Raw genomic sequence first — 17,092 nt, 5'->3', positions numbered from 1 at the left:
AACAAATTCAGACAAACTTGACAGCTTCTAGTGACTAAAACTAGTGAAAAACAGACCGATGTGAATATTTCAGTTTTAATAAATCATTTGTTATAGTTTCCACATGAAATCTTACTATTATTACCAAATATACAATGATAAAGTGCAGGTAATTAAGAACGACTAATATATCTTGTCTAAGTGATAAGTAATGTAAGACATGTTAATGGTCTACAACTGAAGGTGTAAATATCAAGGAGGGAAAGGAATTATTTAGGGTAGTACAAGGAAGTATAAATAGGAATAATGAGATGAAATTAGGAAAGAGAAAACATTTTGGTTAATATCAAGAAAATTGTCCTGTCAGTGAGATCTGTTATGTTGAGGAACAGTCTCCCAATGGCAGAGATAAAAGTTCAATGCTTGGCAGATTTAAAACTAGATAGTACAATGCATTAATAAAAGTCCTGTACGCAATAATCAGAGACTGGCAAAGGCCAGATGGGTTTTCTCAGTCCCTAATTTCTATGATTGTGTGGTGTTAAAGAGCACTCTGCTTCTGTCATTTACAGGAAGAAAAACAAGGTCTCAATCCTTAAATATTCCAAGGCATATTTGGAAAAGTAGGAATCCTTTTGGCCAAAATATTGAATTATTTCCAATTTAAATTTGCATAATGATATTCTAATTATGTAAAATCTTCCCCTGTAGTTTAAATCAGATATTGTATTCACGTCCTACCCTAAACTATTACGTAATGTTGCTGTGTGGTGTTAACCAGCTGTCGTCTTCAGAAAAAGCTGTATAACAGTGGTGGGAAGAGTGATTTCTACATGCAGCTAATAAACCAGTTTGTCTGAAGTGCTCTGGATTCTTTACTAAGATTAGTTCTCAAAATAGGTTGGCCTAGCTTTTAATTAGACATCCAGAATTACAATAGAAACATGATCTCAGTCATATAATCAAAACCATAATACCATTGTATTAATTTATTGAATATACAAATTTATACCTGAATTATTAATTCATTAAGTTTGGCTCCTGATGCCAAACTTCCTTCAGCTTCATCTAGAAGAAAAGTAATTGTTGGGTTGGGGCAAATATTCTGTTTATCTTGGAGCTGCCTTTTCCCTTCTTCAGCCAAGAGAATGGAGAGGAATTGCAAACTGGCCATATATAAACTGGGACATGTGGTAGACAGATGCACACAGTCACAAATTGTATCTAAAAGGTCAAATACATAACAGATTTTTTTTTAAATTTCAGCATCAAGACATGGTTAAACATTTCAGAACTGGAACAGACTAATCCAAGGTATGTGCCTGGGTCATAGAACAGCACACCAGTGCTTGCAAGAGACATCCAATGAGCCCTAAGTATTTACTCCTAAGTTTAAAAATACATTTTTGTATTCTAAATTTATGGAAAGTGTGAATGATTAAGTACACCTCTACCCCGATATAACGCTGTCCTTGGGAGCCAAAAAATCTTACCGCGTTATAGGTGAAACCGCATTATATCGAACTTGCTTTGATCTGCCAGAGCGTGCAGCCCCGCCCCCTCCGGAGCGCTGCTTTACCGTGCTATATCCGAATTCGTGTTATATCGGGGTAGAGGTGTATTCCATGTTACATTTGAAATTAAAAGAACAAAACCACAAATGAGCACTGAAATTGTTTAGTCAACCTTCACTTGCTTGAATTTTTTAGCCTTCCCCTCACTTTAGACCAGAGCTTGCATTATACTAAAGACAGCAACAATCAGAAGCTTTTCATTAGAAGCTGACTCCGTTCGCAGAAGTGCAGTTAGGCCCTGGCTCAACAAGTTACTTAGCACATGCCTAACTAAAAGCATAGATTTCAATGGGACTACTTAGGTGATTGAGTGTAGGCACATGCTAGATTACCTTGCTTAATCAGGGTCTTAATTATAATAATTTAATTATTATTTGTGTAATAGTTTAAACTATTATACAATAACAAGTGACTACATAATGACTCATGCAGCAAGAAAAGTTTGTGACCTTTAAAAATATTTTTCAGGCTTGTATATTTTTGTTTGCTTTCTTATGTTTTACATAAACTATCAGTGTAAGAAAAAAAACCCCAAACAAAAAACAGTATGCTATGGCTCTGTTCAGCCTCTAATTAAAGCTGATTTACTTTATCCCAAAGTTCAGAACCAGAAACTGTTAAAGTCTATATAAAAAAATTTGGAAACCTGTGTAATAGCTGAGAAATGACTTTACGGAACTATATAAGAAAAAGTTATAAAAACAAACAAGGGTAAAAATACACTCCATATCTTCTCAGTAAAAAGCAGACACATTTTGTTTATTGTTATGGACATGTCCTTTATAAGTATTTGATAGCATCTAATAAGAGGTCATCCTCATTATTAGCTGCAAGGCCTAAATCCATCTAAGAATAGGCATTACCAATTATTGCAGTCCAATGTTTTCCAAGAGCTGCTGTCACAGATGGAAGAGCGATTTGGCCACTTTTCCTTAACAGTATAGCCAGAAGGCTAAACAAGTCTGTCCATGTTTGGTGAACCGCAGATGTTAACTCAGTATCTGCAAACAGAACATAGGAAGTTCAAGCTACTGACACAAACAGAAATCTGGATATCTAAGCCTGACCACAGAAACTTACCTTTAAAATAAGAAGTGATGAAAAAAAACCCCATCAAACATGCAACCCCCATCCCATACACAAATAATTCAGCCCCAAACCAATTTTAACTCAGTTTCTCTCCTTATTTCGTAATTATGCTTGAAGACTAGAGAGTAAATGGCTAGCAGATATAAACTTCTAAATATTAGCATGTAGCAAATGAAACATGTAACTCTACAGTTTAACATACAATGTCAGGAAAGCTGGTACTGATTTTGCTGAGTAAGACATGCATCTGTCTGTCTAGACATGAGAAGTATCTACATATTACCCAAGCCATCCAGAGAGCGAAGGGAGAGTATCATTAAGGTATTTCCCAAAAGAGGTTTCATTAGTTCATCCTGGATCACAAGGTGAGTGTCTACCAATAAACATGATTGTAGAAGCCTGGACACTGAAGACAAGTACTGAAGTAGGAATAAAACCTGTTAAAATAGTAAAAAGGACACAAAAGCTGGATCCTTGCAACCTGATTTTACAGTATGTTAAGACCTACTTTAGGCAATACCACATAATTCACCTTTTGGGGAATCTATATCTGTCTATATATCTATATATATAGTTAGCAGAATTTTATATATTTTTTTTTAAATTTGACTTTTTTTGTCCATTTTTATTTAAGATTTTTTTATTTTTAACTATTTTTATTTTTAAAGTTGTGGGGGATAGGGTTGGACTTAGGGTTAGGGCAGTACTGACAGCGGGGGGCTCTCTCTGTGGCCCCGGATAGCAAGGTGCAGGGGAAGCTGCAGTCGTCCTGGACCTGCAGAACAGAGATGCCCAGAGATGTGGCTGCGGAGGTCATTCCACTGCCGAACAGTTCCTGCCAGGGGCGGCTCCTACACTCCTGGCTGGTGAGTGAGCAAGCTGGGCCATGACTAGGGAGCTGCAGAGGGCTCCCTGCACAGCCGTGGAGCTGGTGACACTGGATCCCTGCTGGAATAAGGTGCAGAGAAGGCTCGGGGTCCTGTCTGGGCATAGCAGAGACTCGCAGCCAGGGCTATAAGGAGTCGTCGTCGTCCCCGGCTGCAGAGAAGGCCACCCTGCTGCTGACTAGTTCCTAAAGCCCCCCACAGCTGGGCTGAGGGGGTCTTTGTTCCGCTGGGCCAGGACTGCAACCTTCCCTGCACCATGTGTCTGCAGGAATTGGGTGTCATTGGCCTCACTCACACATTCACCAGCCAGGAGCGTGGGAGCCACCCCTATGCAGGAACTGTTCAGCAGTGGGGTAGCCTTCCCTGCCACCAGGGGCTCGTCTTCCTCCTTGAAGTCCTAGTCACGGGGGGGTCTCTGCTCTGCAAGGCCAGGACAACTGTAGTCTCCACTGCACCTTGAGTCTGCAGGGATCAGGTGTCACCAGCCCCGCAGACATATAGGAATCCTCTGCAGCTCTGCTGTCACAGCCCTATCCCCTCATTCTTGTGACAATGGAGCTGCTGGTGACACCTGATCCCTGCTAGCACAAGGTGTGGGCAAGTCTGTAGTCCTGGTGGGGCAGAGCAGAGACCCCCGGCATGCCCAGCTAGTGAGTGAGAAAGCAGGTCTGTGTCAGCAGGACTGCAGTTTCAGCAGTGGGGTGGCCTCCCCCACAGCTGGGGGCTCCTCCTCACAGCCCTCTGCTCTGCCCCATGAGGACCGCAGACTCTCCCCCCACCTCCACCCCTAATTTGTCACCAGCCCTGAGGCAGCACAAGGAGCCCTATACAGCTGCCCTGTCACAGACCGACTTACTCCCATGACAGCAGGGCTGCAGAGGACTCCCAGCATGGACTCCCAGATACACCCAGAGTATACTCATTGATTTTTTGTCATTGATTTCAGTGTCAGCTGAAACTGACGTTTCCTGAGAGTTATCAATTAAAATTTAATCCTGTCAAGCCTAAATATATATCAGTTAAAGAGATGGGGCAATTAAGGTGATGTTTCCGCCCCGCAAACTTTTATTATATAAGATAATGGAAAATTCCCATTCTGCAGACACTGGTGTGAAATCCAAGGTATCACTGATAGAGAAGGAAATTTCTTAGGAGGAAGTTGTGGAGAAACCTAGAGGACTAAACGATATTCCTCGGAATAGTTGTGAAGCAAACAGAAAAATACAGCACGGGGACACTGATGAGAATATGAATATATCCTGATCATGGCCACTGTAACTGAAGATTTAAAAAATGCTAGTGATTTTTCCAAAGGAACTAAAGGAGGGTCAGTGAATTACATCTTTTTGAGTGTTTCCAGACTCTCTCAAAAGAGGCTCTCTTTGCAGTCTCTTTGGTAGTTTAAGTAAAATGTTTGATAAAAGAATATGGCAGCCCTTCGCACAGTTATATATACACATTAAGACTATGAAAGTTCTTTTTGATATAACTTAGATGTTGTGGAAGACCTTGGCTTCAATTTTTCAACCCGTACATCAATGGTCAGCCTCACAAAATATTTGAGGAGTGGATAATGACTTCTCAGTACATCTGCCTGCAAAACTTAAGGAATTAGTTTTTTTTATTTCTTTCTGAAGTTTTCTGTGACAAGTTCTGCCCATGTTTTTTTCTATATAATATTATTTATTTTATGAAAGAAAAAACATTTAGCAGTAGGGCCCCAATCCTGGAAACTCTTAAGTACGTGCATAACTATACATATGCAAGTTGTCCCACTAACAACAGTTCAACTCCTCATGTGTAAAGTTACACATCTGTTTTAATGTCTGCAAGATCTAGGGCCTCAGCTGAAGTGGCCATGTTTCTTGTGGACAACTAGATGGAGAAATATGAGTGCAGCCAGATGCAAGGATTTGCATGTTAAACAGCTACTTAAAACAACACATATATGAGTTAGTAACTGGTTGAAACTATTCAGTATAAAACATCATAATGCCCAGCCTGTCATGTGCTTTTGTATAACCAAAGAATTCATTCTGAAGACATAAGGCAACATTTTTACAACAGAACAGGTGGAGCAACAGTATCCTAGCGATTTGCTGATAGTTTAAACATTTCAGAACATTTTTTTTCATGGAAAAGTGGACACAGCAACAAATTATTTTATCTGGCTCCACTTACTTTAAGCTAATTGACACTTTTAAAATATAATGTCTTTGGCATAATGACTATTATGGTGTTTCAATATAATTATTGTGATTCCATTCCTATCACAATAGCAATGGCTGTATCATCACTATTAGAATACACTATGACTAAGATTCAGTTTTTGTCACGGATATTTTTAGTAAAAGTCATGGACAGGTCACGGGCAATAAACAAAAATTCACAGAAGCCTGTGACCTGTCCCTAACTGTCACTAAACATATCCCTGACTAAAGGGATAGGCAGGGATACCCACTGCTGCTGGGCCTCTCGGGTCCCACACTGCTGTGGTGCATGGCGCTCCGGAGTCCCCCTGCCCGTGGGGCTGGGCAGGGCAGGTGCAGGAGGTCCACCAGCCCCGTGGCAGAAAATATCACGGAGGTCAATGGAAGTCATGGATCCCATGACGTCCGTGACCTAATTGTAGCCTTAATTATGACCTGGAGAGTTTCTAGTTTATCTCTACATATCACATTAGGTCAAAAATTAACATACAGAATTAGGGTAGTGTTTGGGAGGTTTTTAATCAAGTTTTAAAGAAAATATTTTTTTCTTGATGGTTTAGAATAGATTGTTAAAACTGTTTTATAGTTTGACAGTTTTATGTATAACTCTTTTAAAAACACAATGAATAGCCTACTGTGAATAGTGCATAGTATGTTTTCCTCTCAAGTTTACATAATAATTTGATTGAATTATGATTTAATGTAATTTACATGACAGTTCAGAATAGCTTTGATACAGCTGTTCTAAGATACTGGGTATACAGTGTAAACAAACTGATATAGTTGTATACGTTTAATGAACTTCAGGATTTTTAAATACATACAGTGCATTTCATAATCACATACAACTAACCTGAACTTTTGTATGTTCAATGTGACATGGATGAGGCAGAGGAGCTTTCAATTCCAACATATATCTTTCAACCAACCTAGCATTTACAAGACTAATGGAAAATATAGGATAAATAGTTTGTTAGAGTAATATATGTTTCAACTTTCATGCAAAACAAAAGAAACTTTATAAATATGCTATTAAAGATAACAGTACATATCATTAACTTAGAGTAAAATACATTACTGGGATGTGACAATTATCCCCAAATAGTTATATTACTTCAAACCCTAGTGCAGATGCACTTATACTGGTATAAAAGGTGTTTGTGTTTGTTTTTTTTAAAGCAAAATAGTTTTACCAGTACAATCACTAGTGTGGATGTTGTTATATCAGTAGGGAGGTGCCTGATTCTAGTATAGATTATTCCCCTTCCCATACAGGAATAAGCTATACAGGTATAAACACCTTAATATTGGTGTAACTGCATCCACACTAGTAGGATTTTTACTGCTTTAATTCCACTAATATGTATTGTGTAGACAAGCCCCTAATAAAAGTCTGACATTCTAAAGAGTGTCCTGCACTAAGATACAACTAGCAGGAAGCTTCACTGTTTAAAAACAGTGTCAGATACTTCCTTCATGTGACCAAACGTAGTTCTAGTGCTTCATATGTCACAGGTGGACCAACCACTTACAGTCTGAAAAATTAAACCTTTTTTGTAACATACTGTAACTATATTTGTTCTAAAAATATATATTAACTTTAACCTGAGTATCACTTTAATGTTGTTTAGTATTAACAGTTTTTGCATTTAATTACTTTGAGTTCTTTAAAAAAAAGAAAAATAGGGAGGGTATCAAACCTAAGCCCTCTCACAGCTGCCAAATATCACTTGGAGATATAGGAGAGGGAAAAAGGACAAGTCCCATGCTGTCAAACTCCACTTTCCCCTCCAAACCCAACTTTCCAATATACACAAACATACACTTTGTGCAATGAAAAAAAATCACAATGAAATATAATCACTTACAACTCTCAATGTCTGATGATCACATATTCAAAAATGGACAATAAATAAATACCCATCTGAACAAAGGTTAATCATTACCAGAGGGAAAGAGGAGATGCCTGCACTGACGAAAACCTGTACCAGAAAGACTCACTGAAAATAATGAGAACCATCTGTCTGGAAATAGGTACCTTTTCTGTAAGCATAAAATGAACACATGCATCTGCTAGCTTTATTTAAAAAGTGTTAGTGAACATTTCAGAGTACCCGAGAGCCAATCAATATCTGTCACAAAGTTCTGGTTAGAAACATGGATATTGCTGATCCTATTCTAGTTCTCCTTTACTGCTGCACCTGTTTGTAGCTCAGCAGTTATTGATCTCTTACCTACTGAGAGGTGTTAGTAAGTGTGCTTGTCGAAGAGCAATTCCAGTGTCCTTTGGAACAACCACCAGCAGGTTGTCCAGCAGGCTGCATACAGCTGACAGGAGAGGAGGTGTGACTAGAGCACACTGATTAGACAGAACACCAGATTGGGGAGAATCATGTGGAGATGCTGTTGTGGTTATGTCACTCTGACCTAGAACACAGTGACCAAAACAAAAACACTCATCCAAAGACAAGACAGAGTAATTACATAATACAAAGAACTATACATTTTATTTGCTACCCAGTGTATCCAACTCCCCTATAGATTTTTAAACAGTAAAACAAGAGCTTCTTGGAACAAAACATATGAAGTTTCATATGGTTACACCTCAAACTATAAGAAGTCAAATATGGAAAGCTGCTTGGCAATTTGTGGAACAAGAAACCTGAATGAATAATCAGAAAAAAGACAAGCGGGAAAAAATTAAAATAATGAATGAAATATTTTTATGCAGTGTTTCCCTTAATTATTGTTTTTATTTAATCATTTGTGATAATAAAATATATCACAAATTATATAAATTAAGTAAGATGATGCCCAGATTCTATGACTGAGGAATCCAGAGAAGCATATTCATAATGCTTGCTAATTTGCCTGAAAATGTTAATAATACAGTTTTTCATTGTAACATAACAATCACTTTAAAAAACAACCACTCTTCTACAGGGGGGCGAAGTACTTTTTTTTTTTTTTTAGATTGAGGACAGATTAGGAGAGATGGGGAAAGAATGGGACAAAGAAATTCATAACAGAAGATCTTTATGCGAGACATTTATCTCTCTACTGAAAGCCTAGTGTTCTGGAAAGCTGACAGATTGACAGCAATGAAAACCGAAGTCCATCCAACACCTGTATCTCTAAAAAGATCTCTAAAGGCTTCCTTACATAGCTATGCCAGGGAAGTTCAGACTCTGTGCTCATATAACGCAGCCCCACTGCTGAGACCACCAGTAAGACCACCAATCAGTGCCAAGTGTGGTGATTGTTTTTGCAATGCAGACATCTGTCCATTAGAAACTGACAGACCATGAATTTATTTCAGATAGGCTACAAAAAAGCCACCACATGCAACTTTTGGTTATTACCAACTTGTTAGTACATAGAACCTTTTATTTCTAGACTACTGGGTCAAATGTGGGTCAGGTCGCCAAACCAACCAACTTCCAAAAAGATACTTTTTAAAATTAGCTATAACTTTAAGAAGTAGCTGTTGGATTTAATGTTCATGTGTAATTCTCTCCCTTCTCACAAGGATAATGGATTTCTTACTTTCAATTCCACAGAAAACCTCACGCAATATTGCTAATCTCCCCTCACCCCAAAGCAACCAAAAAATATTTATGTCCATGGATACATTTAAAAATTAAACTGAAATCTGGTTTACCTTGAGCCATAAGCCGGTCAACTGGTGTTTCAGGGACAAAACAAGCTGATGCTAGCGGGGTAGGGGCCTGCAGCTCATCAACACTCCCCATTGACGGTGAGGCAGAAAGGATCTAGGAAGTGATAAAAACAAAGCAATTGATTCACTCTGTTAGAATTATGGTGTTTATTGTCCAAAGATAGTTAATTTTTCAGGAGCAAAGTGTTTGGGAGGGGATGGGGTAGTGTGTGTTTGTTTTAATAGTCAGTGTTAAAAAATTGGTTCCTGGCCTCGCCTGAAGCTCCACAGTGCCAGTGACACATGCCCAGTGGTCATGACAGATCATTAGTGCACCTCAGCCTTTTCCACAACTGTTTTCAACTATGCAAAACGGAATAAAACCTGCCACAACAGAATTATTTTTGTCATACCTTTTGATTTCATCTCTAGTGAATATAGTTAAATATTCAGATTAATGTGATAACCAGAGTAGCAGTAAGCAAATAGCTCCTCCCTTAGCAGTTGCTGTAGACACACAACAGTTGGTTGTGAACATTACACTAGCTGTTTATATTAATACATGTGCATTCAATGGACAGGTTTTTTAAAACACTTAATCTCTTATCCTGGAAAGTATCATGTAGGTGCTTAACTTCAAGCATGTGAGCAGCCCCACTGAACTGAAAATGGGGCTACTCATGTCCTTAAACATGAGTGCCTGAGTAAGTCTTTTTAGGTTCAGGACCTAAGACTTCTCTTTAAACACTTCATTGTAAAATGTCCTGTCAAGAAACATCTACCAGTCAAGAAAAAGAAACCCTAATGAAGGAGTACAGACCTGCTGAGGCATATCAGTTTTCTTGACTGGTAGATGTTCAATATATTGGAAGCCTCCCAATCCCATTCTGTTTTTCTTCTGTAAGTCATGATTTTTTTCATCCCCCTTGGAAAAGAATCTGAATCACTGAAGCATTTAGATTTCAGCTTTTCATGCTGCCTGGCCACAGTATGATTGCCAGTGTTCGTTTTAGCCCATGAAAGAATATGCCCAAATACATTTCTTAGTCTCTAATGTGCCACAAGTACTTTTTTCTCCAGAAGCTGTGACCAGCTGGTACAAGGAGGGTCAGAAAATAGCTTATTCAAAACAGTATGATTTATTTAATCATAGGAACACTGCAAGCAGAGAGAAGGGTCAAAAATATCAAAAGCCTACATGCGTTGTCTTACCTAAACTTAGCCTTTCTTTTCCAGTTTAAATGTGTTCTGCTTAACCCAGGCCCCACCCCAAGCATTGTGACTGGGAGAGACAGGTTGTCCCCTACAAATGCTGCCTCTCAAACAGTCTTCCCTCTTTCCCCACCCCCCCTCAGGTGTTGCTCAGGTCCCAGGATATCTTTTAGCTTTTGCCAAGTCCCTTTGTTTAGAAGCTCCTGCCTGAAGTTTTTCCCACTCCCTTCAGGGCCACCTGCCTGCCTGCTGATGAGAGCATGGCATGGGTCAACTTACAAAGGAACTAGCACCTGTACTGTGTGTCGAATACCAGGGATGGGAATTAACTACATCCATTGTCTGCTTTTCCTGCAGTCCTACAGAGCCCCATAGCACTGAGTTAACCATAAGGCTTCCTTATATCTGTCACCCACTGAATATCAAACAAATGGGGATTCCCACAATGTTCATAAAAAATACAGATATTCTTCACAGATGGTTTGATGTTTCTTGGTGTCTCTTGAATTTAAAGAAGTAATGAATAAGCAATGTGGAGCAAGTATCCATTCTACATTCTCCAATGCCCACCAATCTGAAGTCAACTGGAACCAAGCATCTGAGCAGTGGGATATCCTGCCCCTAGACTTATTTCAGGATGGAGACATTTGGTTACAACCACAGTGACTGTTTGGAATGGAAGGACGGGTTGGACTTGTTACCTGATCTGGGTTTCCTCTGGGTGTTCCATGTCCAGATTTTACCCCTGGCACAAGAGGATTCCCTTCTCTTTCTCTGTAGGTAAGAACAAAAGGCCTCATCCAAATCCCACCAAAATCAACTGAAAGGTACCCCACTGACTTCAATGGGCTTTGGATCTGTCTAAAAAGGAACCTCTGCCCTTGCCTAGGGTTTGTAGTCAGCCTAGGACTTCGCTGGAGTGAGAAGCTTTAGCTTGTCCAGGTCATCAGATACCAACTTATGCATAGTTCTCAAATATGAGTCCACCAGACAGTTTTGAGGCACCAAGAATGTGCTTTAAAATAGCTATCTGCTAAAGCCAGATGTGACATCCAGCCACTGAATTAGCTACAACTCTTGCTACCAGTTTCAGGGAATCACAAATGCAGTGGCTACAGATATTTTCCATAATACAAGTTGAATTTATATGATGATTGGGTCTTTTTAGCTTGTTGTACTGGGATATTGTGGCTCTAGTGAAACATGTGGCTGCAAATAAAGCTATCAGGGATTCTGAAGAAGTTTCTAAGAGTGGCTTCTATCTTTTTGTCTGCAGGAATTATACTCTTCATGGGGAGTACAATTGCTATATTGGCTTTGGGGAGGGTGAAGGAAAAAGTTTCTATTATCCTATAGAATTTCAAAGCTTGCTGACAGAGCCTTTTCCCTTTGTTAGAAGTTTCCCATTCCTCCTTGAAAAAGGAATGAAGTTGAATGGAAAAATTTCCTTATGCTTCTCAGCTTCACTGTTACTGTGATCCAAAGTGGAGCTTCCTTTCTTTGGGGGAGATGCTAGAGGTTGTGGAAATCGATGAGCATCAGGACAGCTTTTGGGCTTTATCCACTCTCTCTTTTTTTTGGGGGGGGTTGTCCTTTTGATTACCTTTTGAGCATATGGTAGTCCTTTTGATTACCTTTTGAGCATATGGTAGTCCTTTTGATTACCTTTTGAGTATATGGTAGTCCCCCCTGAGGACCAACTACTTTTTTTGTCTGTTCTCTCCTTTTAGGTCATAACCCATGCTGGTGGAGGTGTCCTGAGCTTATTCACATCATACATGATGCTCCTCATTCTCCAATATATAACTGGAGACGAAGTGCAGGGGATCATCCTAACAGAACTCAGATCTTCCTTTTGCACATATGGAGAGTCTAAATGGATGTCAGATTCCTTGTCAAGTGGTCTTAACTGACCACTTAAGAATCAGGGTCAGGAGTCTGTCGTTTACCCCTTTAGAGGTGGACCAGACCAGGTTGTTCAGGGGGAACTTTGGGCTCACTCATGAAGAAAAATCCTTGAATGAGACCAGTTTGCTGAATCCCAAGCACTCAAGAGGATTGATGTCTCTGTGAAGTAGTTTCTAAGCAAGTGTTTGCTAATTTGGGGAGATCTGAGGGTCTGAGAGGGTCTCTTCTCAGATGGGGTTCACCTCTTAGTCTTAGACTTGCTCAGCTTTGTTGGGAGGGACAGGGGGAGAAAGAAATAAAAGTAAAAGAAAGAAAGTCCCCTAAGAAGTGGATAATATGAAAGCCTTGCTTGCAACTTCCTCAAAACAACTTCAAAAGTTATGAAGCTAACAGGTAAGACAGGAGTGTTGAATCGCCACCGTTTGCATCACCAGAAGCAGCTAATCTGACACAGGCAGGTTTGGCAATCCCTGCAGGCCCATGGACAGATCTGAACTGCCTTGGTACATGCAGAAAGAAAGGTGTAGCACAGCTGTCTTGTAATTCAGTAAAGGTCAGGATCCAGAAATAAAATAAACCCAAACTACTAAAAAAAAATCAGAAGATTGATTGACAAAAAAACCCCAGGCCCAAATACAAAGCAGCAGTCACAATGGTCAGCAAAGTGAAGAGATGCCCACTTATGGGCAACTCTGCACTGATTTAGCACTGCACCTTCACTCCAAAATCTTTTAAATGATTGGCTAAAGCCATAAATCCGTTTCTTTTTAAAGAAACTCTCCAACAGTCATAGAAAAAGCTTTAGTAAATAACGTTACATAAACCAGCAAAGGCGTAAGTGTGCCCAGGTGTTGAAAGAATGAGTTCATTACTACATACAGAATAAGCTTAGAGAAGGAATCTCAATTATGGTCATCCAAAACTTCAAGAAACCATTAGTAGCACAGCATATAGTACAGGTAAAACATGTACACTTTACAGTTTCCTTATCCCTACGTTGTGTTGTCAAGCTGCCTGAACCTTACAGCCCAAGAAAAGGAAAACAAGGTCTTAGGTAAGTAAAAATCCATAATAATTTAAATTGGTTATAAACATGTACCTAGTTAGCTTCTTGCACCAGTGAAACCTTTGCTGGTAATGGCTTCACAGCATCACAGCAGGATAAAGCTTAAAAACAAAATTTTTCTGCTATCTAAACTGGACACATACAATACAATAACAACAACGTCATTTTCACAGTGTTCTGCTGTTCTAGGAAGGAAAGATCTTATCACCTCTGATGGTGATGAACTTAAGACATTATATCCAGTAAAAGGATATTTTTACCACTACCTATGTCCTCTCACCAGAAGTAATTTAACTTTCTTATGGCATAAAAACTAAAGATTTTGAAGATTGGAAAAGACAGAAAAGTAAGGGGTATTTGTGAGTTAGCTAATAAAATGGAAAGCATAAATGTAAACAAAAATTACAAAAGAAATTTGAGTTTTTGTCCTTCATCTACCATTACTTACAAATTAAGTTCTTTTCTTTACCATTAGTATTAACCCTGTCCCCAAAACAAACTATTGGAATTTCCCTAATAGACCTTGAATAATCAGTTCTAGTGAGAGCTCCATCCCAAGGTTTAAACACCTCACTGTATAACACTCTGATAGCCATGGATCCAGAGCATAAACACACATTTATAAAATAATGAGAAGGTTCCCTAGGAAAGGATGGTCACCACTGAAAGTTATGGCCACATTTCGGAGATGGCTTTAGTTTCTTCAATCCGCGCCACCTTCTGTAAAAGTTACTGCAAACTGGTCATGCTGACATGATAAGCACTCCTGGACCGGGACTGCAACGTCCTATCTCTTTGTACAACACTGAGCATGTTGGGGGCCCAATACTGATTGAGGTCTTTGGACACCTAATACTCTAATATAAAGCTAATAAAATAAAAATAATATAATGGTCACTTGTGTTCAGTGAGACTATTAATTAGCGGGAAAGTTAAAAAGAAACGTCTTATTTAAGAGTACTTTCACCACATCTGACTACTATACTCTATCTGCTGAAAGGAAACACTTTCTCGGAGAAGTAGAAATTACATGTTTCCACTATCCATACGATAACTGGAAAGAAAACTAAAGATGCAGATATGGTATAAAATCAGCAACCCAGAGCGATCCTACAATATATGATCCTGCAACAGGAGGCAGTGTGAACAAATAGATAGGTCAAAGGACTGGACTGGACCCCGGAGACCTGAATTTTATTCCAAGCTCTGCTACTGCCCTGCTGTGTGACCTTGAGCAAATTATTTCACCTCTCTGTGCCTCAGTTTCTCCATCTGTAAAATAGGGATAACTATACTTATCTCCTTTGTGAAGCACTTTGAGCTCTATGGATGAAAAATTGCTATATAAGAACTAGGTATTATATTAGTTTTCTCAGCAACAGTCAATTTCTATGATTAACTGGAGTGAAAGCTCTTATGATTTCTACATTAGAAGTAGGTCAAAAGTAGGAGAAGCCAAAAATAACGATAATAATTTAATAACACTCTTGTTTAAGACCATTAGGAACCCATTTTTAATGAGGTCTTTGGCATAAGATAGCTTAATGAAAGTAGGAATTGTGTGGCACTCAAAACCATCATTATTCATTAAAAGAAAAAGAACACCATTATGTTTCCGTATGTCAAAAAATAAACCAACAGATCTAGAGATTAACTGAAAAGAGGCAGTAGTTGCCTCCATAAAGAATCTTGAAGTTCAACCAGTTGAGACAAAGAGCAGCTTCAGTTTACAGAGATTAGCACTCTGGCAAAGAATTTGGATTTTTTTTTTTATTTCTATTATAATATAAAAGAGCAGTTCCTGCTGGAGATTTGGTTTACTAGCTGGCAACTCTCAGTTACTTAGGGTCAGTGAGACTTAATCTGCACTGTACATAAATGCTCCTGCAGTTTCTCACCAATTAAGCCATCTAGGCTCTCTCTCAGGTTTGATGGGGAAAGCATGACATCTGTTGGGCTTGGAGTAATCTTCTCTTGGTACCTTTAATTAGATAAAGGTCAAATTTAAAGATACACATCTGGTTATGGCTGTCCAATGTCTTGATAGATGAAAGGAGATGCAACAAAGTTGGTCCGTCAGTGGTGCTTAGCAATGGTATAGGAAAAAAGCCCTATGTGCAAGCGGCAAACCTTCCCACAGTGGCTACAGGTCCACTCACGAGATGGCAGTTGAAGCATACTCTGCTTCCTGGCTCGCCTGTGGGCCTCAGCTTGGGTGCTCTGATGGCTCTCTGCAGTGGCTGCATCAGTCTTAACCTGGTTTCTCCAAACTGAATGATTCTAGGCAGTTTTTTCCACACTTGTCAGTGGGAATGCTGAATTTCTTGAGGCCTTACTTCACCTTGTCACTGTATCAGAGCTTTGGTCTTCCTCTGTGTTGTGGGCAGGTCTTAAGTTGGACATAGAGCACAGCCTTCGGCAGACAATCTTGAGGCATGTACTCCATGTGTCCCAACCAGCAAAGCCTGTGAAAGTCCAGCATAGTTTGCATAGATTGTAGGTTGGTTCTCTCAAGGATCTCGTTATTGGTGATCCGTTTGGTCCCAAGTAACTCCAAGGATTTTTCTAGGACCATGGAAGTGGAAACTGCTCAATCTCTGCTCCTGCTTGGAGTATGTAACCCAACTTTCACAACCATAAAGGAGGATACTAAGGACACAAGCCTGATAAACAGACACCTTTGTGTTCAGGGTTAGCAACCTGTTGTTCCAAATACGTGAGGTAAGTTTGCCAAAGGTAACAGAAGCTTTGCCGATTCTAGCATCAAGTTCCCTATCCAAGTTAAGTGAGCTGGTAAGAATTGAGCTGAGATGGCAGAAGTGATCCATGTTGTCCTGAGCCTCATTATTGACATAGATTTTAGATAGAATGTTGGTACTTCATGACATGACAACTGATTTTTTGATACTGATTACCACGCCAAACTTGGTGCAAGCATCAGAAAACTTGTTCATCGGGACCTGCAGTTCATCGGGTGAATTACAGACGAATACAGTGTCATCTGCAAAAAGATGATCCCGAATAGTAAGTTGGGTGCCATGCCTTCTATGCTAGAATCATCTGATGTTAAACAAGCTGCCTTACATCCTCAATTCAATTAGTATGCCAGATTGATCATTTCCAAAGGCATACTTAAGAAGAATAGAGAAGAAGATACCAAAGCCAGTGGGTGCTAAGACGCAGCCTTGCTTCGTACCAGTATCAATACTAAACTTGGATGATGTTTCATTTCCATACTGGATGATTACCTTCATTCCCTCTGGGAACTCCTTGAATAGGGAGAGCACCTTTGCAGATAGCCAATTTTCAACAGGATCTTATTGATGTCATTCCTGCTGTGTCAAAGGCCTTTTGTTGGTCATCAAATGCTAGATAGAGAGGTGCCTGTCCACAGCTTTTTTCTTGCAAGAAGTGCAATGTGAAGGACATGTCAGTCATGGAGCATCCAGCTCTGAACTCACACTGGCTCTCAGGGTAGACTCTCTCAGCAAGGACTTGGAGTCTTTTCA

The 17,092-nt window shown here is 39.5% G+C and overlaps 1 protein-coding gene across 1 annotated transcript in view; it reads right to left on the bottom strand.

The window, feature by feature from the left end:
* The window catches only part of RTTN (rotatin), a 202,486-nt gene that overhangs the window by 44,323 nt on the left and 141,071 nt on the right, over positions 1-17,092 (bottom strand). Inside the window, exons 35-40 of the mRNA XM_029914074.1 lie at positions 9,401-9,512; positions 7,974-8,166; positions 6,593-6,683; positions 2,926-3,079; positions 2,417-2,554; positions 992-1,203 (exon numbers count right to left, since the gene is read on the bottom strand). Coding sequence (XP_029769934.1) covers positions 992-1,203; positions 2,417-2,554; positions 2,926-3,079; positions 6,593-6,683; positions 7,974-8,166; positions 9,401-9,512 — 900 coding nt within the window. The remainder of the gene's footprint in view (positions 1-991; positions 1,204-2,416; positions 2,555-2,925; positions 3,080-6,592; positions 6,684-7,973; positions 8,167-9,400; positions 9,513-17,092) is intronic.

The sequence above is a fragment of the Terrapene carolina genome, unplaced genomic scaffold (genome assembly GCF_002925995.2).
Source record: "Terrapene carolina triunguis isolate 2854851 unplaced genomic scaffold, T_m_triunguis-2.0 Scaffold58, whole genome shotgun sequence".
NCBI classification, from domain to species: Eukaryota; Metazoa; Chordata; order Testudines; family Emydidae; genus Terrapene; species Terrapene triunguis.
The sequence above is the reverse complement of the archived record's forward strand: the minus strand, read 5'-3'. Positions and strand labels throughout refer to the sequence as shown.